The sequence below is a fragment of the Lutjanus erythropterus genome, chromosome 2 (genome assembly GCF_056507025.1).
Source record: "Lutjanus erythropterus isolate fLutEry1 chromosome 2, fLutEry1.hap2, whole genome shotgun sequence".
Classification (NCBI taxonomy): domain Eukaryota; kingdom Metazoa; phylum Chordata; class Actinopteri; order Lutjaniformes; family Lutjanidae; genus Lutjanus; species Lutjanus erythropterus.
The window spans coordinates 41,808,026-41,831,576 of NC_139318.1; the positions used below are offsets into that span (position 1 = coordinate 41,808,026).

The 23,551-nt window shown below is 38.7% G+C and overlaps 4 protein-coding genes across 6 annotated transcripts in view; 2 read left to right on the plus strand and 2 right to left on the minus strand.

Moving 5' to 3' along the window:
* Nucleotides 1-4,075: 4,075 nt before the first annotated feature.
* On the minus strand, nt 4,076-6,360 carry LOC146332211 (nuclear factor 7, brain-like). Its single transcript, XM_084743532.1, has 2 exons — nt 5,640-6,360; nt 4,076-5,520 (listed from the first exon to the last, which is right to left on the minus strand). The coding sequence occupies exon 2, from the start codon at nt 5,501-5,503 to the stop codon at nt 4,076-4,078; it is 1,428 nt and encodes a 475-aa protein (XP_084599658.1). The 5' UTR covers nt 5,504-5,520; nt 5,640-6,360.
* Nucleotides 6,361-7,980: 1,620 nt separating this feature from the next.
* On the minus strand, nt 7,981-10,397 carry LOC146332212 (nuclear factor 7, ovary-like). Its single transcript, XM_084740331.1, has 2 exons — nt 10,028-10,397; nt 7,981-9,908 (listed from the first exon to the last, which is right to left on the minus strand). The coding sequence occupies exon 2, from the start codon at nt 9,889-9,891 to the stop codon at nt 8,455-8,457; it is 1,437 nt and encodes a 478-aa protein (XP_084596457.1). The 5' UTR covers nt 9,892-9,908; nt 10,028-10,397; the 3' UTR covers nt 7,981-8,454.
* An 831-nt stretch (nt 10,398-11,228) lies between these two features.
* On the plus strand, nt 11,229-14,395 carry LOC146332213 (nuclear factor 7, brain-like). The gene is made up of 2 exons (XM_084745836.1): nt 11,229-11,597; nt 12,577-14,395. Exon 2 carries the CDS (start codon nt 12,580-12,582, stop codon nt 14,059-14,061), a length of 1,482 nt encoding a protein of 493 aa, XP_084601962.1. The 5' UTR covers nt 11,229-11,597; nt 12,577-12,579; the 3' UTR covers nt 14,062-14,395.
* A 7,717-nt stretch (nt 14,396-22,112) lies between these two features.
* mtss1 (MTSS I-BAR domain containing 1) overlaps nt 22,113-23,551 on the plus strand; it is an 82,751-nt gene continuing 81,312 nt past the window's right edge. For 2 of the 3 annotated variants that reach the window (XM_084740495.1, XM_084740505.1), the window contains exon 1: nt 22,114-22,948. In XM_084740495.1, coding sequence (XP_084596621.1) covers nt 22,877-22,948 — 72 coding nt within the window. In that variant the 5' untranslated portion in view covers nt 22,114-22,876. Of the gene's footprint in view, nt 22,949-23,551 lie in introns of all 3 variants that reach the window. The other variant, XM_084740486.1, reaches the window with a different exon arrangement.

The following is a 23,551-nucleotide window of genomic DNA, read 5'->3' on the forward strand; positions in this document are numbered from 1 at the left end:
TGAAGGACGTGACGTAGTGGAGGCAGATGGCGCGTTTGGGTCAAAGTATAAAACTCAAATTCTTTACCACCTGAAAGTTTTTCTGGAAGAGTTAAACTCCATCATGACTTCTTTTGTTGTGGTGTTTCATATCACTCATTCTTGAGAAGTGGAACAAATTAGTTTGTTTGATTCATAAAAGCACAGCGTGCAATGACATTAATTATTTACAAGAAATTAAAACATGGTTGCACCAGATTTAGCAAGATGCTAATCTCCATCTGAAAAATCTTTGTTTAAAGATTTATATGTGTGAAATATATACATTTATTACATTTTTTTGTTTGCTTTCATTTCTAAACTTGCACACCCTCGTCCCAGACAAGGTTTTGCAACATTTAAAAATGTGTTAAAAACCTGTTGGACGCTTAAAGTTGTGTCCCAGATTTATGTCAGAATTTTACAAAAACATGATTTAATCTGGCATGAAAAGGGTTAACTAAACCCTAGGGACCCCTGTCTCACTTCCTGGTTTAAAGAAGGCGGGAACTTTGCACAAGCACTGGAAAACTTTCTGTTTTTTGCTGACAAATTCATTAAATAATATTGCAATCAGGTGTGTCTCAACTCTATAGCACCTCTAAATCAAGACCAAATAAGAATTTTGGTTTTAAAATGTGGGTTTTGATCAGCATTAAGAGAACTTTCAGCAACTTAAAAAAAAAAGACTGACTGTGCTGTGAAATTAAAAAAACTGAAACATTTTGTCAACTTTAAGAAGTTAACTCCATCAGATCTCACAGCGTCGATGTTTACATTTGATTTAAAAAAGTGATGTTTTTACAAAATATTCTCCAACATAATTGAAGGATAAAAATCAAAATCCCCTCAAAATGCAGTTTTTGTTCCTATTCTCAAGAATAAGTGACGTATATTTATTCCCATCGTTGCCCTCTGGTGGTGAAATTATGCAATAATGACTCTCTTTAAAAAATGACTTCAAAGCAATTCATCTTCCAGGTATTTTCTGTAAAGCAGAAAAAAACTCATGTTATTCTATATGTGATAATCTTTATTATACTGGTTTGACCTTCATCACATGATGTACGACTGCCAGGTTTGTGGTAAATACTGTGTATCCAGATTACTTTTAAATGGCTGTTTGTTGAGGGTCATTTAATCAAAGCGCAGAGCTTATGTGTGGCTCACTATATTTACATTTTGCATGAGAAGGTAGAAGAGAAGAAGTGATCCTTAATAGACTAATAGTCATTTTTGGGGACGTTGCAGATATTCAGGAGTAACAAGTTCGTTATCTCCCTTTAGAAATGTAAAAGCTGCACCGTTAGGGCCTGACTGATACTGGATGTTTGGGCCCGATGCTGAATATTCTGATATAGATATCAGTTGATATTCTATGTACAGAATATAAGATACAGAATATTTCAAATATACAACCATTTTTTTTTTTTTTTGCATTGATCCATCAAAAATAGTTAGCACTTAAGACAAATATATGTGATGCAGGCAGGATATTTTGCAGTTTGACAGTAAACTTTATTGTAGACAATGACATCAGGGCACTGGAACAGTAAACTTTCACAGATACTTTTAATAGTTTTAAATAACTATGAATAAAATAAATGCAAATAGTGCAAAATATCTATACATGAAACCTGATTTTTTTTTTTTTAAAGAAAAAGGAACAAATATAAGTAAAATGCTGCCTTTTGAGTTAATGCATGAAAGCAATTTGAATTACTTTCTGTAAAAAAAATGTTTTCATAAGACATATATGCCGACACTGTTAAAGATCAATAACGCCAATAACACCCATTCGACAAATCATTTCCTTCCCCCAAAAAACTTAATAATGTTTATCACAAAGACAAATGACATTATCAACAGAAATTGAAAGTGGGCATTAAAATATTATTTATTGTATAAAAACATATCAAACCTTTTGATTAGACGGCTAATTCAATAATCTTGTATTTAAACAAAAACATTAAACATTTTCCAAACGTTTTACATCATAATACTATGATTTTTTTTTTTGCGTGTCTGAAGCAAAATTCAAGTTCTCAGCTGCAAAAAAATGTCAGTTAAAGGAGCCAAATGAAGCTAATGTGCATAGAAAAATAAGTACAGCAGTCCAACTAGTGAGTTTGAGCTGTAGACTGTAAATCATAAATATTATAATCCTATTGTAAGCCTGTTTCACTGCCTGCCAAACTCCATTGACAATTCAAATCTACGACTTCTACAAGATTATTAATGATTTGGTGTCGTTATGGGAGCGACCCCCCCCCCCCCCCCCCCCCCCGTCCCTACGGCATCAGTTCTGGTCCAGTTTCTCATCACTCAGAGAGCCTTGATCACTGCAGTAACCTCCTGGTTAAAGTTTAACCAGTCAGCATCACTCGTGACCAAATCGACACGCGTTGCCTCCGCCTCACTTTAACGTTGTACGATGGGAAGAATTAACACGTTTCCTTGGTTAGAAATGGATTTTACTGTGTGCAGTTTTCTGCTTAATTTTGCAACACTACACTGTCACAGTCGCCGTTTCCACAAAGTTAATTCTTGCTTCTTTCTTTATATCATTTTCTACATTTGTATATTATGGTTTTGCCGGTTTGTGACTCTATGGTGCTTTATTTTTCTATGTTAATAAGACTTTTAGTCGTGTATAAAGTAACTGTACCTACCTGATATCTTTGTAAATCTTTGCTGATTATGAAAAAGATTTTATACTTAACCAAACTACAGAGAAACGTATATTTTTTCTATAATTCATCTCACTGAAAACGTTTAATTTGCTGCTGTTGTAACATCAGAGTTTGGCTTCACTGTGAACAAATAATATAATATTAACACTGATAACCAGCACTGTTTTTTAAGCCCTGTTTGCTTTGGTTTAGTGTTAAGAATGGATATTATTTCCACATGAATCCATCACTTCTCTGACTTGTAATAATGAGCGTTTTGTGTTTTGGTTTAAAAGAAAAAAGTCACATGAGAATACTAATGCAGTGCAAAGTGAAATCATGTTGATTTCAGCTGTAACTACACTTTTTTTTTTAGCAAATTTTTAATTTATAATAACTATTATTGGTTATTTTCACGGAAGACTAAAATGAGAGAAGCTGTAAAGAAAAAAATAAATGCAAGTGTAACAAAATGATTGATTATCAAAATTGACGCCTCCATCTGAAAGTCTCTTTTGATTTGCAATAAAAATCATGTTGAGTGTTTTATTTTTAACACAGCTTGATTTTATCCTGTTTGTATGAAAGTGGTGATTTATCAATATCAAAATGTTTCCATCTGTATTTAATGTTGGTGTCAATTCTTGGCTTCAAAATGTTTTCCATGTTCATTTCACTGTGGGTTTCTATTAAAAGGCTGTTTTTCACTGTCAACCATGTGTTGTTGTGTTTTTCTCTCTTTGGACTGTATTTGTTTTGTGTTATTTACATATTAATTGGCTTCAAAGAAAAAAGTAAATTCCTGCACAAACTTATCACCTCTGCATTGATTTTAAAGAATACAACAGGAAATAAAATTTAAAAATGATTGAAAACAGACAGACCAGTTTTTGTCTTTACTTCTATTTATTTATATTTATTAATATTTTTATGATTATCTGGGACAGTAACTAATAGAAAAGACGATTTCTTGGTGTGTCCATCAGTGCAAGTTGCACAAGACAGCTGTCACAAGATAAATATGATGTAGAAGACGTTACAGGACAAAAACGATTGAAAAAGACACATATAGAACCTAAAAGACTTAAGATAAAAATAATGTAAAACACATAACAAGATGAAAATTATGGAAAGGAAGTAACAAGACAAAAACAACAGAGACTTTATACATTTATTATTATTGGTACATTTCAGAGCTTTTTACTACAGTAAAGAATCAGTGCTTCTGCTTTTACCAGAATCTTTTTTACACAATGTCTTTACTTCTACTTGAGTAAACAAACTGTGAAGCTCTTGTTTGCTAGATGTGCAACATTTTGGTGGTAATTTGCGGCGATATTTGAACAATTTTATTGATTAATTAGGTCTCATTTTGACCCCAGTGACTAAACTTTGCATCTCCTTCTTCTTCTACTAACTTTCACTGTTTCAGAGACTACAGAGACGTTGACGGGTGAAATTTTCAGTGGGAGTATATTTAAATATTGAAAGACTGGAAACAGCTTCTCAGTGAAAGTGTGTGTGAAGGTGTGTATGTGTGTGTCAGTGTCAGGATCAGAGAATGACAGTTTTCCTTTGTCCCAGTCCAGACTGACTCTGATCCTCTGGAGGTTTTTCTTCACTGAGAGGACAGTGTAAGGACCTGGTGCAGAGCATGTTGTACATTCACCTTTATAAAACCCCATCCCCCACAATCCAGACGGTAGTCCTCTGTCTCCCTTCCTTTGGACGGACTTTGCTGCCACACCCAGGACCCAAGCGGGACTGTCTCCAACTTTGACATCCCAGCTGTGAGTCCCTGAGTCAAAGCCCTCTGAGCCCAGGACAGAGATGGAGTCAAACCTCTCTGGGTTTTCTGGAAGCTTCTGTCTGTGTCCACGTCTCACGCTGGTCAGATCTTCAGACAGGAGGAGTTCTGGATGAGCAGAGTTTGGATCCAGAATCACAGGAGTGAAGGAGACCGTCTCCTTCATCTTGTTCCAGATGTTGTAGCTCAGGTTGCCCAGGTGTTTGGCCACATCTATCAGAGCTCCTGAGACCAGCTGTGGATCATCCAGCAGGAGGCGCTGCTGGACTCTTTGTACTGCAGCCTTGTAGTTCTGCAGGAATGAGACGTCTTCAGCTCTCAGCTCCTCCTCTGTGGCTCTGATTGTGTCTGACAGAGCTGCTATCTCTCCGCTCAGAGCCTCAATCTTCTGCCTCATCACTTTACTTTTTTGCTTCTCCTCCTTCCTCAGAGCAGTGATCCTGGCCTCCTCTTCCTCTTGAAGAAACTTATGAAGTTTCTTAAACTTCTCAGTAATCTGCCTCTTTGTGTGTTGAGCTTGAACTTTAATGTGTTCTGCTGTTTGATCACAGTTTCTTTTAACTTGTTCAAACAGCTTCAGTTTCTCCTGTAAGAGCCTCAGTGTTTTCTGGAGCTCCTCTTTGTGATCCTGTGCAGCTTCATCGATGGGTCTGAATCTGTGGTCGTTGTGTGTTTTTGAATCTCTGCAGACGAGACACACCGTCTGCTGATGGTCCAGACAGAAGAGTTTGAGTCTCTCAGAGTGCAGACTGCAGAGAGACTCTGAACCTCTCTGATCTCTCTGCAGTGATAAGGCCTCACACAGGTTCTTTAATATCAAACTAACAGGCGGTTCACTCTTCGATGATCTCCTCTCACAAAGTGGACACTCCCGTGTTTGTTTTGTTCTCCACCAGTTCTGCACACAGTCTTTACAGAAGCTGTGGCTGCACGACAGAACAACAGGATCTGTAAAGATGTCATGGCAGACAGGACAGCAGAGATCCTCCTCTGATCTGGACGCCATTTTCTCTCTGAGTGAAGCTGCAAACACACCAGGTTCAATCATCAGTTAATCATTTATGATGTCTCTCCCTGTAGAAAGTACTAAAAATCACTTTGAGTGGTTCTTTTTCTTTTTTTTTTGTCAAAATAAAACTTACATTCAGTGTTTGGAATCTCAGCGGGTTGAAGCTGCAGTATTCTTGTTGTCTGTCCTGAAGCTGTCCTCTGTCCATGGACACTTTGACTTTGGTCTGAAGCAAATGTCGATCCTATCCTCTGTTTGTTTGTCTCTGTTTTGTGGACAAAAACAAATCTTTTCTTGTTTGTCTTTGGTGAGTCAGGTGATACTGGAGGTGGAGACTTTATAGAATCTGTTACACAACATTTGTCAAACTTTTCTCTGGAGAACCAGTTTTTAAAAATGACAAACCATTGCGACCCAATTTACAATAGGTCTAATCAACAAATCTTGGGAAGAGTTCATTTGTGCATGAAATGAGAAATAAATGCATTCAGGCTGCATTAACAGGCCATACCATTTTTTAAAATTTCCTCTCATCAGGAAAACAATTTAGGGCATTTTAGCTTCTTCAAAAGAAATCAAACTTAAATTTAAATTTGCAGAATTTCCTCCACAATCTTATATTTTTTGGCAACCCAAATAAAATCTCCTGTGACCGACCTGTGGGTCACGACCCAGTCTGCGGGAATGACTGCTCTGATACACCAGTGGTGAGTTTCATTGCAAAGTGTTTATATGCTGTTGCTCCTTAAACATTGTAAACTGAAAGACGATGATTATCTCATTTCACATGTAACAATTCAATGTTTAAAGGAGAAATATGTTATTTATTACTGTAATAAATCATAGAATGGCAATGACAAGTCATTAGAGATTAAGGAAACATGCTAAGTTGAAATACTTACTTTTCTAAAAGCAACACCACAGGCATCATTCTCCTTTTAAATTTACATTCTGGTCTGAAACATCTGTTTTCGTCTACTGGTTTCACATAAATTAGAGTTCAAATTGATGCCAAATGTTCCCCAAATTAGTCAGTGTCTGTTTATGACTCATAAGAAAACATTAGCTATCTTTTTAGAAGAAGTAGATGTTTGTAACAGTTTGGCTGGCAGTCACTGAATGGAGTTCAGACTTTATACAACTGATGAGTTAAGTTTCATTCTGACACCAAAGACGAAACTCAGTACTTTTGCATTAAACATCATCGTCATCCTTTTCTTAAAGCAGCATTTTGTAAGAAGTGGTATTTTTTGCACTTTGGAGCCCCCAGGTTTAGAGTGCATTTGCACATATACACTGCTGTTGTGGAGATGCACAACTGTACACACACATTTATTATTACATCACTTATGATTAAAAAACTTCTCACCAGAAACCAGAAGCCTGAAACCCCCCTCATCCTGACAGTCCGACCCCTTTGTTAGCTGTTTAAGCACCAACAGTCTACAACAGCTTCCAGTCTGTTCTGCAGAGTCAGCTAGCTGCAAGGCTAACTGAGCTAGCCGGCTAAAAGCAGCTACAGTTAGCAGTGGTTAAGGGTTACTTTAGCAGCAAGTAAAGCTATCTGTCCATCAGGAAACTTGACTTACTGTGGTAAAGTGTTACACACTGAAATTACAGGCATGGGGGCGCAGATTGGGAATGAAAGAGGCACCAGTTCTCCTATCACAAGACAGTGGAGTGTAGCATCAACATAATTTTGAAGCTGTCATTTTAACGATTGTGTAAAGGAAAAAAGGAGTTTTTCTTTGAAACTTGTTATACATATTAGAACATAGTTTCTGAAAATATGTGAAAAGACTGAGAGCTATGTAGTTCTGAACTGTGGAGTTAGACCCCTCAACTGCTGTTCACAATTTCTGTGTTCAGGAGTTTTTGGGCGGACCTGAAATATGCCTCGGTGACCTGCTGGAGCCATGGTCCCCCAACACTGTGTAATGGTGCGTTCCATCTGTAGTGGGAAGTTGGAATTTCTGAGTTCCCAGTCCCTGGAAATACCAGAACGTCCCCAGCAGTCAGATTTCTGGCTCAGAAAGTCGGACAAACCTCTTCAACCCAGACCTCTATATCCAAGATGGAAGTGTATATGCTGTTTATTAACACTTCTGTCTTTATTTTTGTCTCATTAAATCAGTCACACACGCAGTACAGCCCAAGTTCCATCTGCGGACATTTTGCAACGGTGTTTGTATGCGCAAAATACTATAAAATGTGTTGTTCTCAACAGGTATAGCTAACAATGGCTAACCACTTCCTGAAGACTGAAGCACAACGGTTTTCCTGGTGGCGCCCATCTTGGCACTCCGACTTGTTTCTTTTTTCCCCAAACTTGTTTACTGAAATGCCGCAACTCAGGTGTGATGTCATTCCCAGCTCCAACTTCCGACTTCAAAGGTTAATGGAACGCAGCATATGAACGACACTGCTCCCCCTCCCCTAACCTTCCCAAACAGTCAGTTACAAACGTACCCTCAGCGACTCTTTCAGTCCAGATCAGCCCAGCAGTTCACTTCAGCTCACTTCAGTTCCAGCAACCTGATACAGAAGAAAAAATATACCATCCGGTCACCGTCCTCTGGCTCTGATGGCTCAAACGTGCCTGGACATGTCCAGTAAAGCTGCTGGATGGAGCATCCATATTTTCAGATTGTTTTCAGATTGTAGTGGTGTTTGACACTGAGACGGCAGAGCGGATACAAACATTTCATAGCAAAGAAAACTGCACATTATTTTTCATGCTTTTGAGACCTAATTTTATATACTTAGTGATTTTTTGATTCAAATTCGGCTGGGTGATTAATAACAAGTTTCTGTAGTGTGGCAAAATCAGAACAGACATTTATTGTTGCTTTACATGACCTTTAAGGTAAAATAGTTACAAATTGTTGCTTTACCTAACTTGATTAACTGTTTCAGAGATTTTAAATAGCAGTTTCTTCAGCGGGAGATCACACACATTGCAGATACATGGAAAAATAATTAAGAATGTCACTTGAACCTTCATCATTAACAACAATGACTGATGATATTGTCAGTGGGAGTTTGTTCCCAAAGGTAAAGACTGGAAACAGCTTCTCGGTGAAAGTGTGTGTGAAGGTGTGTATGTGTGTGTCAGTGTCAGGATCAGAGAATGACAGTTTTCCTTTGTCCCAGTCCAGACTGACTCTGATTCTTTGGAGGTTTTTCTTCGCTGAGAGGACAGTGTAAGGACCTGGTGCAGAGCATGTTGTACATTCACCTTTATAAAACCCCATCCCCCACAATCCAGACGGTAGTCCTATGTCTCCCTTCCTTTGGACGGACTCTGCTGCCACACCCAGGACCCAAGCGGGACTGTCTCCAACCTCAACATCCCAACTGTGAGTCCCTGAGTCAAAGCCCTCTGAGCCCAGGACTGAGATGAAGGAGTCAAACCTCTCTGGGTTTTCAGGAAGCCTCTGTCTGTGGCCACGTCTCACGCTGGTCAGATCTTCAGACAGGAAGAGTTCTGGATGAGCAGAGTTTGGATCCAGAATCACAGGAGTGAAGAAGACCGTCTCCTTCATCTTGTTCCAGATGTTGTAGCTCAGGTTGCCCAGGTGTTTGGTCACATCTATCAAAGCTCCTGAGGGCAGCTGTGGATCATCCAGCAGGGGGCACTGCTGGACTCTTTTCACTGCAGCCTTATAGTTCTGCAGGAATGAGACGTCTTCAGCTCTCAGCTCCTCCTCTGTGGCTCTGATTGTGTCTGACAGAGCTGCTATCTCTCTGCTCAGAGCCTCAATCTGCTCCTTCATCATTTGACTCTTCTGCTTCTCCTCCTCCCTCAGAGCAGTGATCCTGGTCTGTTTTTCCTTTATTAAAAACTTGTGAAGTTTCTTAAACTGCTCAGTAATCTGCCTCTTTGTGTGCTGAGCTTGAACTTTAATGTGTTCTGCTGTTTGATCACAGTTTCTTTTAACTTGTTCAAACAGCTTCAGTTTCTCCTGTAAGAGCCTCAGTGTTTTCTGGAGCTCCTCTTTGTGATCCTGTGCAGCTTCATCGATGGGTCTGAATCTGTGGTCGTTGTGTGTTTTTGAATCTCTGCAGACGAGACACACCGTCTGCTGATGGTCCAGACAGAAGAGTTTGAGTCTCTCAGAGTGCAGACTGCAGAGAGACTCTGAACCTCTCTGATCTCTCTGCAGTGATAAGGCCTCACACAGGTTCTTTAATATCAAACTAACAGGCGGTTCACTCTTCGATGATCTCCTCTCACAAAGTGGACACTCCCGTGTTTGTTTTGTTCTCCACCAGTTCTGCACACAGTCTTTACAGAAGCTGTGGCTGCACGACAGAACAACAGGATCTGTAAAGATGTCATGGCAGACAGGACAGCAGAGATCCTCCTCTGATCTGGACGCCATTTTCTCTCTGAGTGAAGCTGCAAACACACCAGGTTCAATCATCAGTTAATCAGTTATGATGTCCCTCCCTGTAGAAAGTACTAAAAATCACGTTGAGTGTTGGTTTCTTCTTTTTTTTTTAAAAAATAAAACTTACATTCAGTGTAGCAGGTTGAAGCTGCAGTTTTCCTGTTGTCTGTCCTGAAACTGTCCTCTGTCCATGAACACTTTGACTTCTGTCTGAAGCCAATGTCAGTCTTTTCCTCTGTTTGTTTGTCTCTGTTTTGTGGACAAAACAAATCTTCCTTGTTTGTCTTTGATGAGTCAGGTGATACTGGAGGTGGGGTCTTGATCGACTGTTAAACAAACTATTTTCTGGGGACCCAGTTTTTAAAAATGACAAACCACCTAATTTAAACAGGCCTTATCAATAAATCAAGAATTAAATTGTGCATGAAATGAGAAATAAATGCATTTAGGCTGAGTCAACAGTCCATCTCATTGTTTTTATTTCCTTTCATCAGGAAATCAATGTAGGACATTTTAGTCTCCTTCATAAATTTCATTTAACTCCAGCTCCAGTTCTGAGTTGCATTGTGTAACTCTCTAAATTTTCATCCTTGAAAACATACTGATTAGAATGATGAATGATTTCACCGGTGGGTCTTTTATGGGAAACCTTACAGACTGAAGGAAACACCATTTATTTGCACTTCATGGTCACTCCTACATTGAAAACAGGCTACAGTCCATCTGTTATCACCATCATCTGTTATGCACTTGACTTTTATCTTTAATTAACAAACCTTTTCGTACATTTTCTTCAAATTCCTTGAAATCAAACCTAATTTTCGACTTCAAAAATGCCTGATGAACTTTTCTGGTCGTGTCTAGAAGGGAATCCAAAATGTGCGAAGCTCTCGCGAGATTTGTAGGTGTTAACTACTTCTTATTGATTGTGCTCGTTGTACAAACTAACTGTGTTTTACATTGTTAATGTTAATACTTTGGTATGTTTACGGGCAAAAATCACTTGGTTATAGCGGAGAAAGATCGTGTTTTTTGGTTAAAACGCTTAAAATCCCGCGGGATCTGTCTTGACACGACCAAGAGAAAGGGAGAAGGGAACCCCAGATCCGCGGACAATCTCGCGAGAGTGGTCATTTTAGCCCAAACCAAGATCTTTACCTCGCCCAAACAATGTGTTTTCTGTCCATAAACCAACCCAAATTTTAACCACAGTGTTGCCACGTTATATAAAAAAAAATTAGTCTGTACGTCGTCCACAATGAAAAAACAACGCGTACAAATCTCGCGAGCGTTGTCATGGATCAGCGCGCTCACGCTTCAGGTCACACTGCGCATGCACATAGCGGTGAAACAGCAATAACAGAAAAATAGGAACGAGAATTGACCTTTCGGGTTTCCTATTTATTATATTACCCATTTGAAGGTGAAACATTACGACTGAAAAGTTAACATTCAAGACAAAGTGTTTTTTGTTATTAATTAATTAACTTGTGCGACAAAGCTCCACCCATTTCCTGACAGTCATGGCGGAATCCAGGAAACAAACAGAAGTTACTCAGCGACCCAAACACTAAAAGGAGACGATAATCTTCCTCCTCAGACAAAACTCACAACTTCCATCACGGAGGGAGGACAACGACAGGAGGGGATGCTGGGATGAAAACACTTCAACCTGCCACTGACTTCAAACCGTGAACGTGAGTTTTGAGACAACTACAACTCATGAAAATAAAGCCCCAAATCCAAAAAAGTTGTGACGTTGAGTCAAACGTCAATAAAACAGAATGTGTGTCAAATGATGTTCGACTGGTATTCCAGTTAACACAGTATAAAAGACAAGAAAGCTAACGTTCAAACTAATAAACTCTGTTGTAAATATACACTCAGCATGTTTCAATAAAAGTTGTGACAAGAACAACAAAAGGCTGAGAAAGTTGTTGAACGCTTAAAAAAACCCACCTGTGTCTGTTTGGAACATTTCACAGGTAAATAGATTAGTTGGTAACAGGAAAAGGCTCAGTCATTTACAAGTATGGATGTCCCAGCAGTTTAAGTTCAAGAACAAAGTTTCTCAACACAAAACAGCAGGAATTTAGGAATTTCACCATCTACAATCTATAATATGATTGAAGTCTCTGCACATAAGGAGCTGAAAGACTGAAAACCAATATGTTACAACAACATATTATTTGAAAGAGTTCAGGTACTAGACTGACCTGCCTGCAGTCCAGATCTGTCTCCCACTGAAAATGTATGGTCCATTATGAAGCACAAAATATGACAACAGAGACCCCGGACTGTTGAGCAGCTGAAGTCGTATATCAGGCAAGAATGGGAAAGAATTTCACTTTCAGAATTTCAACAATCAGTGTCTTCATTTCCCAAATGCTTAATTAGTGTTGTTAAAAGAAACAGTGATGTAACATACTGATAAATATGCTCCTGTCCCAGCTTTTTTGGAACATGCTGCAGTTAATGCGGTTAATCCTGTTTAAATTAATCGGTTTGAACATTAAATATCTTTGTATTGTATTCAAATTGAATATGGGTCATAAAAGTATGTGCAAGTCATTGCATTGTCTTTTCATTTATGTTTTACACAACTTTTTTGGAATTGGGACTGTAACTTTATAGAGTAGTGTCTAACTTTCCTTTCCTTGTCTGTTGTGTTTACAGAAAATGTCGTCTGGATTAGAGGAGGATCTCTCCTGTCCTGTCTGTCGAGACATATTTAGAGATCCTGTTGTTCTGTCATGCAGCCACAGCTTCTGTAAAGATTGTCTGCAGAGATGGTGGAGAGAGAGGCGAATACAGCAGTGTCCATTTTGTAAGAGTCCATGTCGAAAGAGACACCCGCCATGTAACCTGGTATTAAAGAACTTGTGTGAGACCTTCTTACTGGAAAGAGATCGGAGATCTTCAGCAGGGTCTGAGTCTCTCTGCAGTCTGCACTCTGAGAGACTCAAACTCTTCTGTCTGGACCATCAGCAGCCGGTGTGTCTCGTCTGCAGAGATTCAAAAACACACCACAATCACAGATTCAGACCCATCGATGAAGCTGCACAGGATCACAAAGAGGAGCTCCAGAAAACGTTGCAGCTTTTGCAGGAGGAGCTGAAGATCTATAAACACATGAAAGGAGACCGTGATCAAACAGCAGAACACATTAAAGTCCAGGCTCGACACACAGAGAGGCAGATCAAGAAGCAGTTTAAGAAGCTTCACAAGTTTCTACAAGAGGAGGAGGCAGTCAGGATCGCCGCTCTGAGGGAGGAAGAGGAGCAGAAGAGTCAAATGATGAAGGAGCAGATTGAGGCTCTGAGGAGAGAGATAGCAGCTCTGTCAGACACAATCAGAGCCACAGAGGAGGAGCTGAGAACTGAAGACGTCTCATTCCTGCAGAACTACAAGGCTGCAGTGAAAAGAGTCGAGGAGCGCCCCCTGCTGGTTGAGCCACCGCTGGTCTCAGGAGCTCTGATAGACGTGGCCAAACACCTGGGCAACCTGAGCTTCAACATCTGGAACAAGATGAAGGAGACGGTCTCTTTCACTCCTGTGATTCTGGATCCAAACTCTGCTCATCCAGAACTCCTCCTGTCTGAAGATCTGACCAGCGTGAGACGTGGACACAGACAGAGGCTTCCAGAAAACCCAGAGAGGTTTGACAGTCATCACATCGTCCTGGGCTCAGAGGGCTTTGACTCAGGGACTCACAGCTGGGACGTCGAGGTTGGAGACAGCACACACTGGTTTGTGGGTGTGGCGGCAGCGTCTGTCCGAAGGACCGGACACACAGACGTAATGTCTGGATTGTGGACACTGGTGTTGCGTAAAGGTAAATATGTGAAATTCTCCCCAGTAGATCCGCCCACTAACCTCCTGGTGCAGAAGAAGCCCCGGAGGATCAGAGTTCATCTGGACTGGGACGGAGGAACACTGTCCTTCTATGACCTTGATATCAACACACACATACACACCTTCACACACACTTTCACCGAGAGGCTGTTTCCGGTCGTGACAACTGGGAAAGAAGTCCCACTGAAGATATTACCAGTGGTCCCTGATGATAACGGTGATGATGACACTGATGGTGATGTTAATTACGAGGATGACAGTGACAGTATTGTTTTTAGTTTTGATGATGAAGATGATGAAATGTGAAACGCTGACATCAGATCAGGGCTGGGTATATGATTTGGATGTCCAGTCAGTGCTGATGGTAAATGTAGTCAAACTGAGCGCTCTGGCTGCTAAATCTGTTCTTTCTGCAAACACTGATGCCACCAGATGCAGGAAGAACTACAGACTGTTTCAGCTTTGATTTCTGGTTGTCACCTGTTTGTAGACGGGGGCATGTTAGATGAGTATTTTTGTCACCTAACGCTATGTTCTGGCCACCAAAGTAAAAGGCTAGGGTGGTGATAATCTGGCAACGTGTGGGAATCACAAGCTTTCCCGCAATGCGTCCTGGTAGACGTAGGCACTGCTGCAAGACTCTGTTCTTGAGTTAGTCTACATTCACCATCAACACTGACTGGACAGCCTCATGAAATATGCCAGATTTTTCTCTAAGGTATTAACTGAAGTCACTCTAGTCACAACTAGTTCCAAAAAAGTTGGGACGTTGTGTAAAACATAAATAAAAAAACACAATACAATGATGTGCAAAACTTTTTGAGCTATACAGTACAAATACATTCAATGTTTAAACTGATGAACTTCATATTTTTTTTGTAAATACACAACATGTTCCAAAAAGTTGGGACAGGAGCGTGTTTTCTGCTGTGGATTGTAGATGGTGAAATCCCTAAATTCCTGCAGGTTTGTGTTGAGAAACATGTCAAACTATTTGCTTGTGCAGTTTTTAACAAAGTTGTGAACCTCATTCCATCCAGGCTTTTCAACAGCTGAGCCTCTGTTCACCTGTTTACCTGTCGAATGTTCCTGACAGGTGTTTTTCGAGCATTTCAGAACTCTTTTAATGCCTCTGTCCCAACTTTTTTAAACAAGTTGCAAGCATTAAATTCTGTATTAGTTTTAACATTAAATATCTTTGTACTGTACATACTTTACACAGTTACATTTCACACAACTCCCAGGTTTTTAGGAATCAGGGTTGTAGTATTGAAACCTCTCCGTTCAAACTGTACCTGCTTTTGTTCCTTTTTGTACCCAGATCTAAAACAAATTGAGTCACAGCAAATCAGTGCAAGTGTTCTTTGATTTATTGCAACGAGTGTTTGGACCGTCACTGTAGCAGCTTCACTTGAACATGGTGTATTTGACGGAGTTGGCAGTTCAGCCCTACATGAGACATTAACTTCTGTGGCTTTGCACCAGTGTTTTTCCGTGTTACATAGAGTGTTGTAAATAAGGATGCACCGATTTATAAGGCGGACGTCAGGATCGGCTGATTTTTGCCTTATTGATTGCAGTTATCCTGTCTGCATATAAGATGACATTCACCGGTGTCGGTGGTCGATGTTTATCTGTTGTGCCGCATCAATTTTGCACTCGCTAAATGTTGTGTTGGTCATCTGTGTTCAGACACAACTCTGGTATGACAGAAGAGGACAACTGGTGCCGTGTTTTTTCTAATGAAGGTTTCTTTCTTTCCCTGGTGCAACACAGGTGTATTCCTAGTTGTGAAATATGCATTAGTGTTGTCCCTTAAAGATCCCTAACTTTCAGGGGGCGTGTCTTACTAACAAGGATGTTAACATGTTGATATATTTATGTTATTATGACTCATAATAGCTTTAAATGTGTCTGAACTCTTAAAAATACAATAATTGACCAACTGCAAAGACAATGGAGTACTGAAAATCTGTACTCAAGTAAAAGTACTGGTACTTTACTGTAATGTTACACGTAAAACTACTGGTGTTAAACAATACTTAAGTAAAAGTACAAAGTGTTCTTCTCAAAAACTACTCAGAGTATTAGTTCCTTTTTAACTGTAGATGCAGACATTGAATTGAAAGGGGTTTCTGCTTCTGCACATCTTCAGTCTGAATGACTCTGAACTCCTGCTCTGTTCTGCTCAGTGTTCATGGTCACCTCTTCAAACCTGTCTGCTTTTTTTTTTTTCATTGACCTGTTTAGAACCATGTAGCTTCATTGGCTCCAAGAATGTAGATGAAAGGTTCGGGTGTAATTCAAATTGTACTCAGTGCTCAATTATGATTTTAAAAGCAATTAAGTACGTTACATAGTGTAATCCTTACTTAAAGTCAAATTACAGACTTAGAAATGCTCACAAGAGTACACAAAAAACTACTTTATTACAGTACTTTAAGTAGATGTAATTCGTTACTTCTGCCTTTAACCTTCACTAAGATGCTGCGGATTTACTCCCTTGAACAGACACAACAGTAATTCTCACTTTGAAGCACAAAGTGGAAAGCAAACTTATCAGGAGACATTTTTCTTCTAAACTCAGACAAATATTTTATCTTTGAGGAGCTGGTTATGATCAGAAAAGTGCTGCTCCGGTTTACTCGGTTGTTACGGGTAAATGTTGTGTTTCCGAGGTTTGATAAAATGCTTGAAACTGCTTGAAACTGTAAGTGCATTACTTTCATAATAAATCAATCTCTGACTGAACAGTTTGCTTTTTACATAAAGAATTCTTTTGCCTTTTGCACAAAATGAAGACATTTGAGCTTCGCCCGCCGGTCAACACTCAGACTTGGAGGTCACTGTTCCAATGAGTGCTGGCTTGAAAATGTACAATAAGAAAAGGGATTTTATTGAAACTGAAGTATTTGGGCTCAGTCAGGTTATATAGGCTGTAGAGCTGCAACTGACAGTTACTGTGTTCATCTGTCAGTTATTTTCTTCAATAATCGTTATTTGTTTGGTTCATAAAATGTCATAAAATGGTGAAAAATGTTGATCAGTGTGTCTCAGAGCTCAAGATGACGTCTCAAATGTCCACAACCCCAAGATACCTGGTTTACTGTCAGTGAGGAGTAAAGAAACCAGAAAATATTCACATTTGGGAATTAGAAAACAGAGAATCTGGACCTTTATATTGTATGTGTATTTATATAATAATTTACCACAGCTGTAAGAAGGTAGAAAAGCCTGAAAATGGACCTTGAAAAGGCTTGAAAAGTGTTTGAATTTGACTTTGGAAAGGGTGAATGACTATCATCACTGTCTCCACCATGACTCAGTATTCACAATTTTAATACTTTAATGTCATACAGCTTATGTGTGAGGAATTTGCCTCATGACAAAACAATAAACAATGACACCATAGAGACATAATCAGACGGCAGCGTCTGTGGGATCCTGTTATATTTTTAGACGTGTGCGTTGAGTGTGTTGTGTAGATGTTAGAGGTGATGTTAGTTTGCAGCAGACGATTTTTGGTATTAAAATATTTTTTCTCTTTGATTAGAAAAATTTTAAAAAACACATATTAAACATACAGACACGCCACAGATCACAGGACATTTTGAAGTCTGTTCTTAATGCCAGTTGGTGTTTCTGGTCAGCAGGTGTCACTGTTGTTATAATAAAAATACAACACTGAGCTCTGAGTTACTGTCTGGCCTTAAATTTATTAATATGGTTTCAGTTAATCTGTAAGATTAAAGTCTGATCTAAGTCTGTATTTGTGAAACTGAGCCCAGTAAGCTTGTTTTTTTTTTATTGCAAATAGTGGTGAATAGTATAGTAGTGAAATATTAAGGACAAATAAACTAAAATATAAATACAAATGGCTTGTAAGAACTGAGTTTAAGGCCTCAAGTGTAGGGCTGCAACTATCGATTATCTTCATAGTCAATAAATTGCGCCAAGCAAACCATTTGCAAAGCCGCTGGATCGACTGAAAAATGCGCTGCCACAAATCCGAAAACACGTCTGTGTTTCTTTTCTCCTGAAAAGCTGACATTTTGGAGGTAAGCGGTTTTCGCTGGACAGCGATGACGTGCAGTTTGTGGGAGAGGTGGCTGAGTGATGGATGCTGCGCAGAAACAGGCACCCTGAGCAGTTGGGGGGTGAACTGGCATCTCTGCAGCCAGCAGCTCAGACCTTTTTTGGATAAATAATTTAAAGCTGCTATGTGCATTTTTCTTTTTTTAAATATGATGAATGCATGTTAGTAATGGAAACAAAAAAAAGCTCATTTTCAGAAATATTGCACTTTCTTGCAGTACTTTAATGTTGAAGTGGCCCCCAGTGACATGACAACACCATCAGTGGCCCCAAGAGTGTCAGACCCCTGATATGAAGTAAAATCAGAAAATGCATTTCCTGCCTGTATGAGTGTATTTTATTGTCTCTGTGTATATGCAGTGCGAACATGGAAATGGACCAAAATAAGGGTCAAGCTCACCTGTAAACAAAGACAGGTTGGATGACATTGGTTTATTTTGTGAGTTCTCTCTGTAATAAAAAATAGTTTTTACTCTTTTTCTTTATACTTCTATATTTTCAGAGTGAAACACTTCGAACTGCATTAATTTCGTGTTTATTATGTCATTGTTATTGTTGCAAAACACAGCAGATATGTAATCAAATCACGGGTTGAACCAGATCCCAGTTTAAAAACAGGACGATCAAGATTTATTATTTCATTATGTTTTATTGTTGTTATATCATTCTGTATGTTTTGGTCTCCATGGAAACCAGGCTGGTGTGTGATGGGTAGATGGTGTTCCCGTGATTCAGCAAAAGAACACACACACACACACACACACACACACACACACACACACACACACACACACACACCACTGTGGCATGCTGGTTGCCATGGTGATCAGACTGGTAGGGAGGCTGCTGGCGCTGTGACTCAGCTTGTTGCCGGGTGAATCAGGGAAATAGATGAAGTCTGAACACTGTTTATTATCTGGTTGCTATAGAATAAAATAGAAGGTATACATGCACTGAATATTTGAATTCAGTTACAACAGTATACGGTGAAACATGCTTTGTATATGTTTATGTAAGTTTTAAAATAACTCATTAAAACCAAACTTCTCAGAAAAATGAACACTTGATCAAACATCAGCAAACATCTAACTAAAATGACTAAAAGGTCGTTGCAGGCAGCAGGTATTTTTTGTTTTGACTGTACTGACACCTTAAAGGAGAAATCTGTATCATATTTACTGTAATAAATCAAAAAATGACCATGATATGTCATCAGAGATCAACATGCTAAATTGAAATACTAGAGCCACAGCGTCTTCCACTGAAATTACCATTCCAGACTGGAACAACTGTTTTTGTTTAACCGTTTCACATCAATTAGAGTTCAAATTAATGCCGAATGTTCACCAGATGAGTAAAGTGTCTGTTTATGTGTTGTAAGAAATCATTAATAATCTTTTAGAGGGAGTAGATGTTTATAACAGTTAAACTGAGCAAAATGTAAATGGGTTCTGGCAGGCAGTAAAACAGGCGGTCACTTAACTCAAAGTCCAGAGTGTGTATTTTCAGATCAGTGGGCTTTTTGTTTTCATGATAACAGACTTTCTGTGGGTGGTTCTGGTAATTTAGGCAAATCTCAAAAACACATCATCACATCCTGCAGACCTGTACAGCGAACGAGACTGCACCAAGTTGCACCAAAAATAGGCTCTAAAATTATGTTTTAAACTTTTAAAACTTTTTAATATAGTCTATTGTGTTGTTGTGCCTTTGAACCAAATTTTTGGAGGGCCTGTACGGGTCGCAGCCCTGGTGTTGGGAGCCACTGCTCTAAAGTAATGGAACACCTCCATATTTTCCCCTTTTATAAACAAATATGCATAATTTTTACCACCTGTCTTTCATGCTCTATAGTTCTGTATATGTATTGTTCGTTTGTAGCTGTGTCTTCATGCTGCCATTGTAACATTTCATGTCTTTAATTTGATCAATTGTTGAATAGTTTTGTTTTAAAGTCTAAAAATTGTAGTTACGTTTGTTTATCTTATGTTTATTTTAATGTTTCTTGCTTCACTGTTGTTGTCTTTCAGTAGAGTGTCACTAGAGTGTCAGTAAAGTCACAGTCTGTTCTTCCATGTGGTAAAAATCTTTCACTTTGCTCCGTGTAGCTCCGCCCCTCCGGCCCGCCGCCTCTTCCACACACAACAAACCCCCTCCATCCACAGACACGCAGCAGCGTCAAGAAAGCGGAACTCCGCAGCGACCGGAAATGTTTTGGCCTTCAAAATAAGAGCCGCACGCAGGAAAAAAAAAACGTTTTTAAAAACGTTTTTAGTTTTAAAATCAGTTTGTCAACCATATGAATGAACCTGTACAAGTGCTTTAAATCTTGCATTAAAAGATAGCCTTAATTATTTCAGCTAAGAAAAAGACTTTCTTTAAAATTCACACAAGATACACAAAACACTTTTTTTAATTGAAAAACTTTCAATTTGTTTGGTTAATTCTGTTGTTATCAGACATTTGAACTTGAATATAGCTTAATAAATAAATACTGATTTTTCTTAAGTCAGGACATCACATTACTTGGCCTGCTAGTATCGGTGATGCAACATATTTACAAAAAAGTTATTAAACAGATTAGTTTTGCAGTTTGGTACAAAGTTTTCAGAGTTCCCACAGACCTTGTGTTCCTAAAATGTGTCTGAATCTTGCCTGCATGAGCCACACTTTCTACACGACCTGGGTTTTTTTGAATGTAGGTTTTATAGACTCATGGCTCTGCTCTTAGTTATAGCCTGCTGTATTATATTAGTTTCCTTTCCCTATAACATTTTAACAGCATTTCCCTACAGTTAATCTGTAATGAAAGTCATCAAAGCTCTGCCAACAGGGTAATTTCAAGAAGTCAACATGTTTTTATTGTCTTTATGCATTGTATTTTTCATTCCACATTTATAGTTTATTTTTAAATCTTATTACACACCGGGGTACGTTGGGAGCTCCAGCGTGTGCCACATGTATTAAGGCTGAATCCTTTGCAGTGGCTGAGTGTTCGAATCCAACCTGCGGCTCTTTGTTTCATGTCATCAATCCACTCTCTCCTGCACCTTGCTGCCTTATGAAAATAATTACATTTTTTTTTAAATTACATGACATATTCTTTTAATTAAAAAACAAAACAAAAACATATATCCTTTATTTTCTGTGAGTATTAGAGCACTTTCACATGCAGTGGTGGAAGAAGTACTCAGATATCTAACTTAAGTAAAAGTATCAACAATATCCCAGTGTTTTATTGTTCTGCATCTGTATAAAAAGTAAGTAAAGGTAACAAATAAATGTAACAGAGTAAAATGTAAAATGATTCCCGTTGTGTGATGGAGTATTATGAGGATCACATTAAGGGGAAAAAAAAGAAAAAAAAGGAGGAAGTATTTTTTCTTTGCATGTTAGTGTCAGACATACGAAAAATAAATAATAATGCATGGTGTTTTTTATTATGAGGTGTGTGTAATATGTGTTATGTGCTATGTATGTGCAATATCTTGTAATGTGCAATATGGATTATGTGCAATTTATCATGCATGTTTGTTTTACTCCAGCTGTGCAGGTATTTCCCTACGGGCACAATAAAGTATATCGTATCGTATCGTATCATATCATATCATATCATATCATATCATATCATATCATATCATATCATATCATATTGTAACGTATTGTATTGTAATGTACTGTATTGTAAGCCATGTTAATCAGAGGAGGATTTATTTTTTTCTACAGCATTATGAGAATAAAGTCAAAATTTTGACAAAAACATGTTGAAACGGTATTTCAACTTTATTCTCAGCATTACCACTTTATTCTAAACATATGTAAATAAAATAAATAAATAAATAACTAAATAAATAAATAAAGAATCTTCCTCCCCTTTATCCCTACACAGAGGGAAGTTTTGCACTCCACTACATGTATTCACTATCTTTAGTTATACGCTACTTTAGAGATTCAGATCAATAATAATAATAATAATAATAATAATAATAATAATAATAATAATAATACATTTATACTCAACATTTCAGCCTTTGTCATTCTCAAATGCAAAATGATAATAAAATCCATCTAATAATAGTTGACCAAAACACAAGTACCACAAATTGTACTTAAGTGGAGTTACTCTCCACCACTGTTCAACTGCACGTGTATGAAAGGAGGTGCGCATGTTTTGGTAGGTGGTCTACAGGCTTTAACTTTGAAAGAGTCGGCCGGATGTGGGTGTTGTTACTGTGGTTACCTTGCCTCGGTGCTCGGGGACTCACTCATTCACTTTAGGTGAGGACTCCCATTGGAGTAACTGGGGGAAAACGGCTGCCTCTCTCTCTCGTCAAAACTCGCAGGAAAACAACGTGAAATCACTCGGATGCACTTCTGCAAACAACGACCGGGGGATTTAAATCCGAGCTGGACGTCAGATAAGAGCCGTATCGATTAATTTAGCCGGACTGATTGATCGCGGACTGTGTGTGTGCGTGTGTGTTTTCGTTTGCAAAGCCAAACACACACACACGCATAGCCAGTCACAGGTTGCTAGCGGAGTTAACGCTAACCTAGCTAGCCAAGTTAGCTAGCTGCGGTTAGCTGTGTTTTCCCTTCAGCCGGGACTTCAACCAGCCGGGAGCTAAACTTAAAAACGCTGTCAGACATTTTCCAGACGGGCTGCTGGGTGATTCAGTCATGATGTGGTGTTTTTTCGGACGTGTATCAAGTTGGCCGGCTGGTAGCATCGGCTGACTAAAAAAGCTCAACGTTTGTGCGAGTCTCGACCTGGATTTTACTCCCCTGTGTGTGTGTGTGTGAGAGTGTGTGTGTTTTTTCCTCCTTTTCCACCGCTGTTTTTTGGCTGTTTTTCTTTTTAAAGGTGGACTTTGCCCTCAGGGTGTTGTAACTCTGCCCCCTATTAAACAAAAAAAAGAGCCTCCATTGATTCTTCTGTTGGAGTATTTCAAAACTTGGCTGGAAGCTGTTTTTTTTTTCTTTGGGAGGTAAAAAGTTTGGAGGATTTTTCCGAGCCTGTGGAAAAATGGATGCGGGTATAGAGAAGGAATGCAGCGCCTTGGGAGGGCTCTTCCAGCTCATCATGAACGACATGAAGGTAAAAAATCGAATTAAATAAACTTTTATATTCCCTATAAATCATCTAAACATATTTTTCATCCTGTTCTTTGTTGCTTTTCCACTTAATTTTTAAAAGTAGGTTTGTCTGCAGTGCGTTTAATTCATTTTCAGATCATTTTATGAATTTCTCTTTACTTTTCTCATTTTGTCTTATATTTTCTGTATTATTACTTTTGGCATCACCTCCTCTCTACGTTTTCTTTGTAAAACTCCTCTTAGAGTCGATTAATTCATTAGTTGTCAATTGTAAAATTTAAAGCAGCATCGATGAATCGATTATAAAATTAATCGGCAACTATTCTGATAATCGATTCAGCATTTAAAGTCAAAATATTCTCCAAATTCTCTGATTTTAGCCTCTCAAATGTGAATATTTTTAGGTTTCTTTCGTTCTGTATGACAGTAAACTAAATATTTTTATGTTTTGACATAAATAACATTTCAGGACATCACCTTGGGCTTTGGAAAGCAGCGATCAACATTTTTCACCATTTTGTCGACCAAACCACTAATTGATCAATGGAGAAAATAGTAGGCAGTTAACGAAAATAATCATTAGTTGCCACCCTAGTTGACTTAA

Coding starts and splice junctions, on each gene's coding strand:
- LOC146332212 (XM_084740331.1), bottom strand. CDS start 9,891: ATGGCGTCCAGATCAGAGGAGGATCTCTGCTGTCCTGTCTGCCATGAC.
- LOC146332213 (XM_084745836.1), top strand. CDS start 12,580: ATGTCGTCTGGATTAGAGGAGGATCTCTCCTGTCCTGTCTGTCGAGAC.
- LOC146332211 (XM_084743532.1), bottom strand. CDS start 5,503: ATGGCGTCCAGATCAGAGGAGGATCTCTGCTGTCCTGTCTGCCATGAC.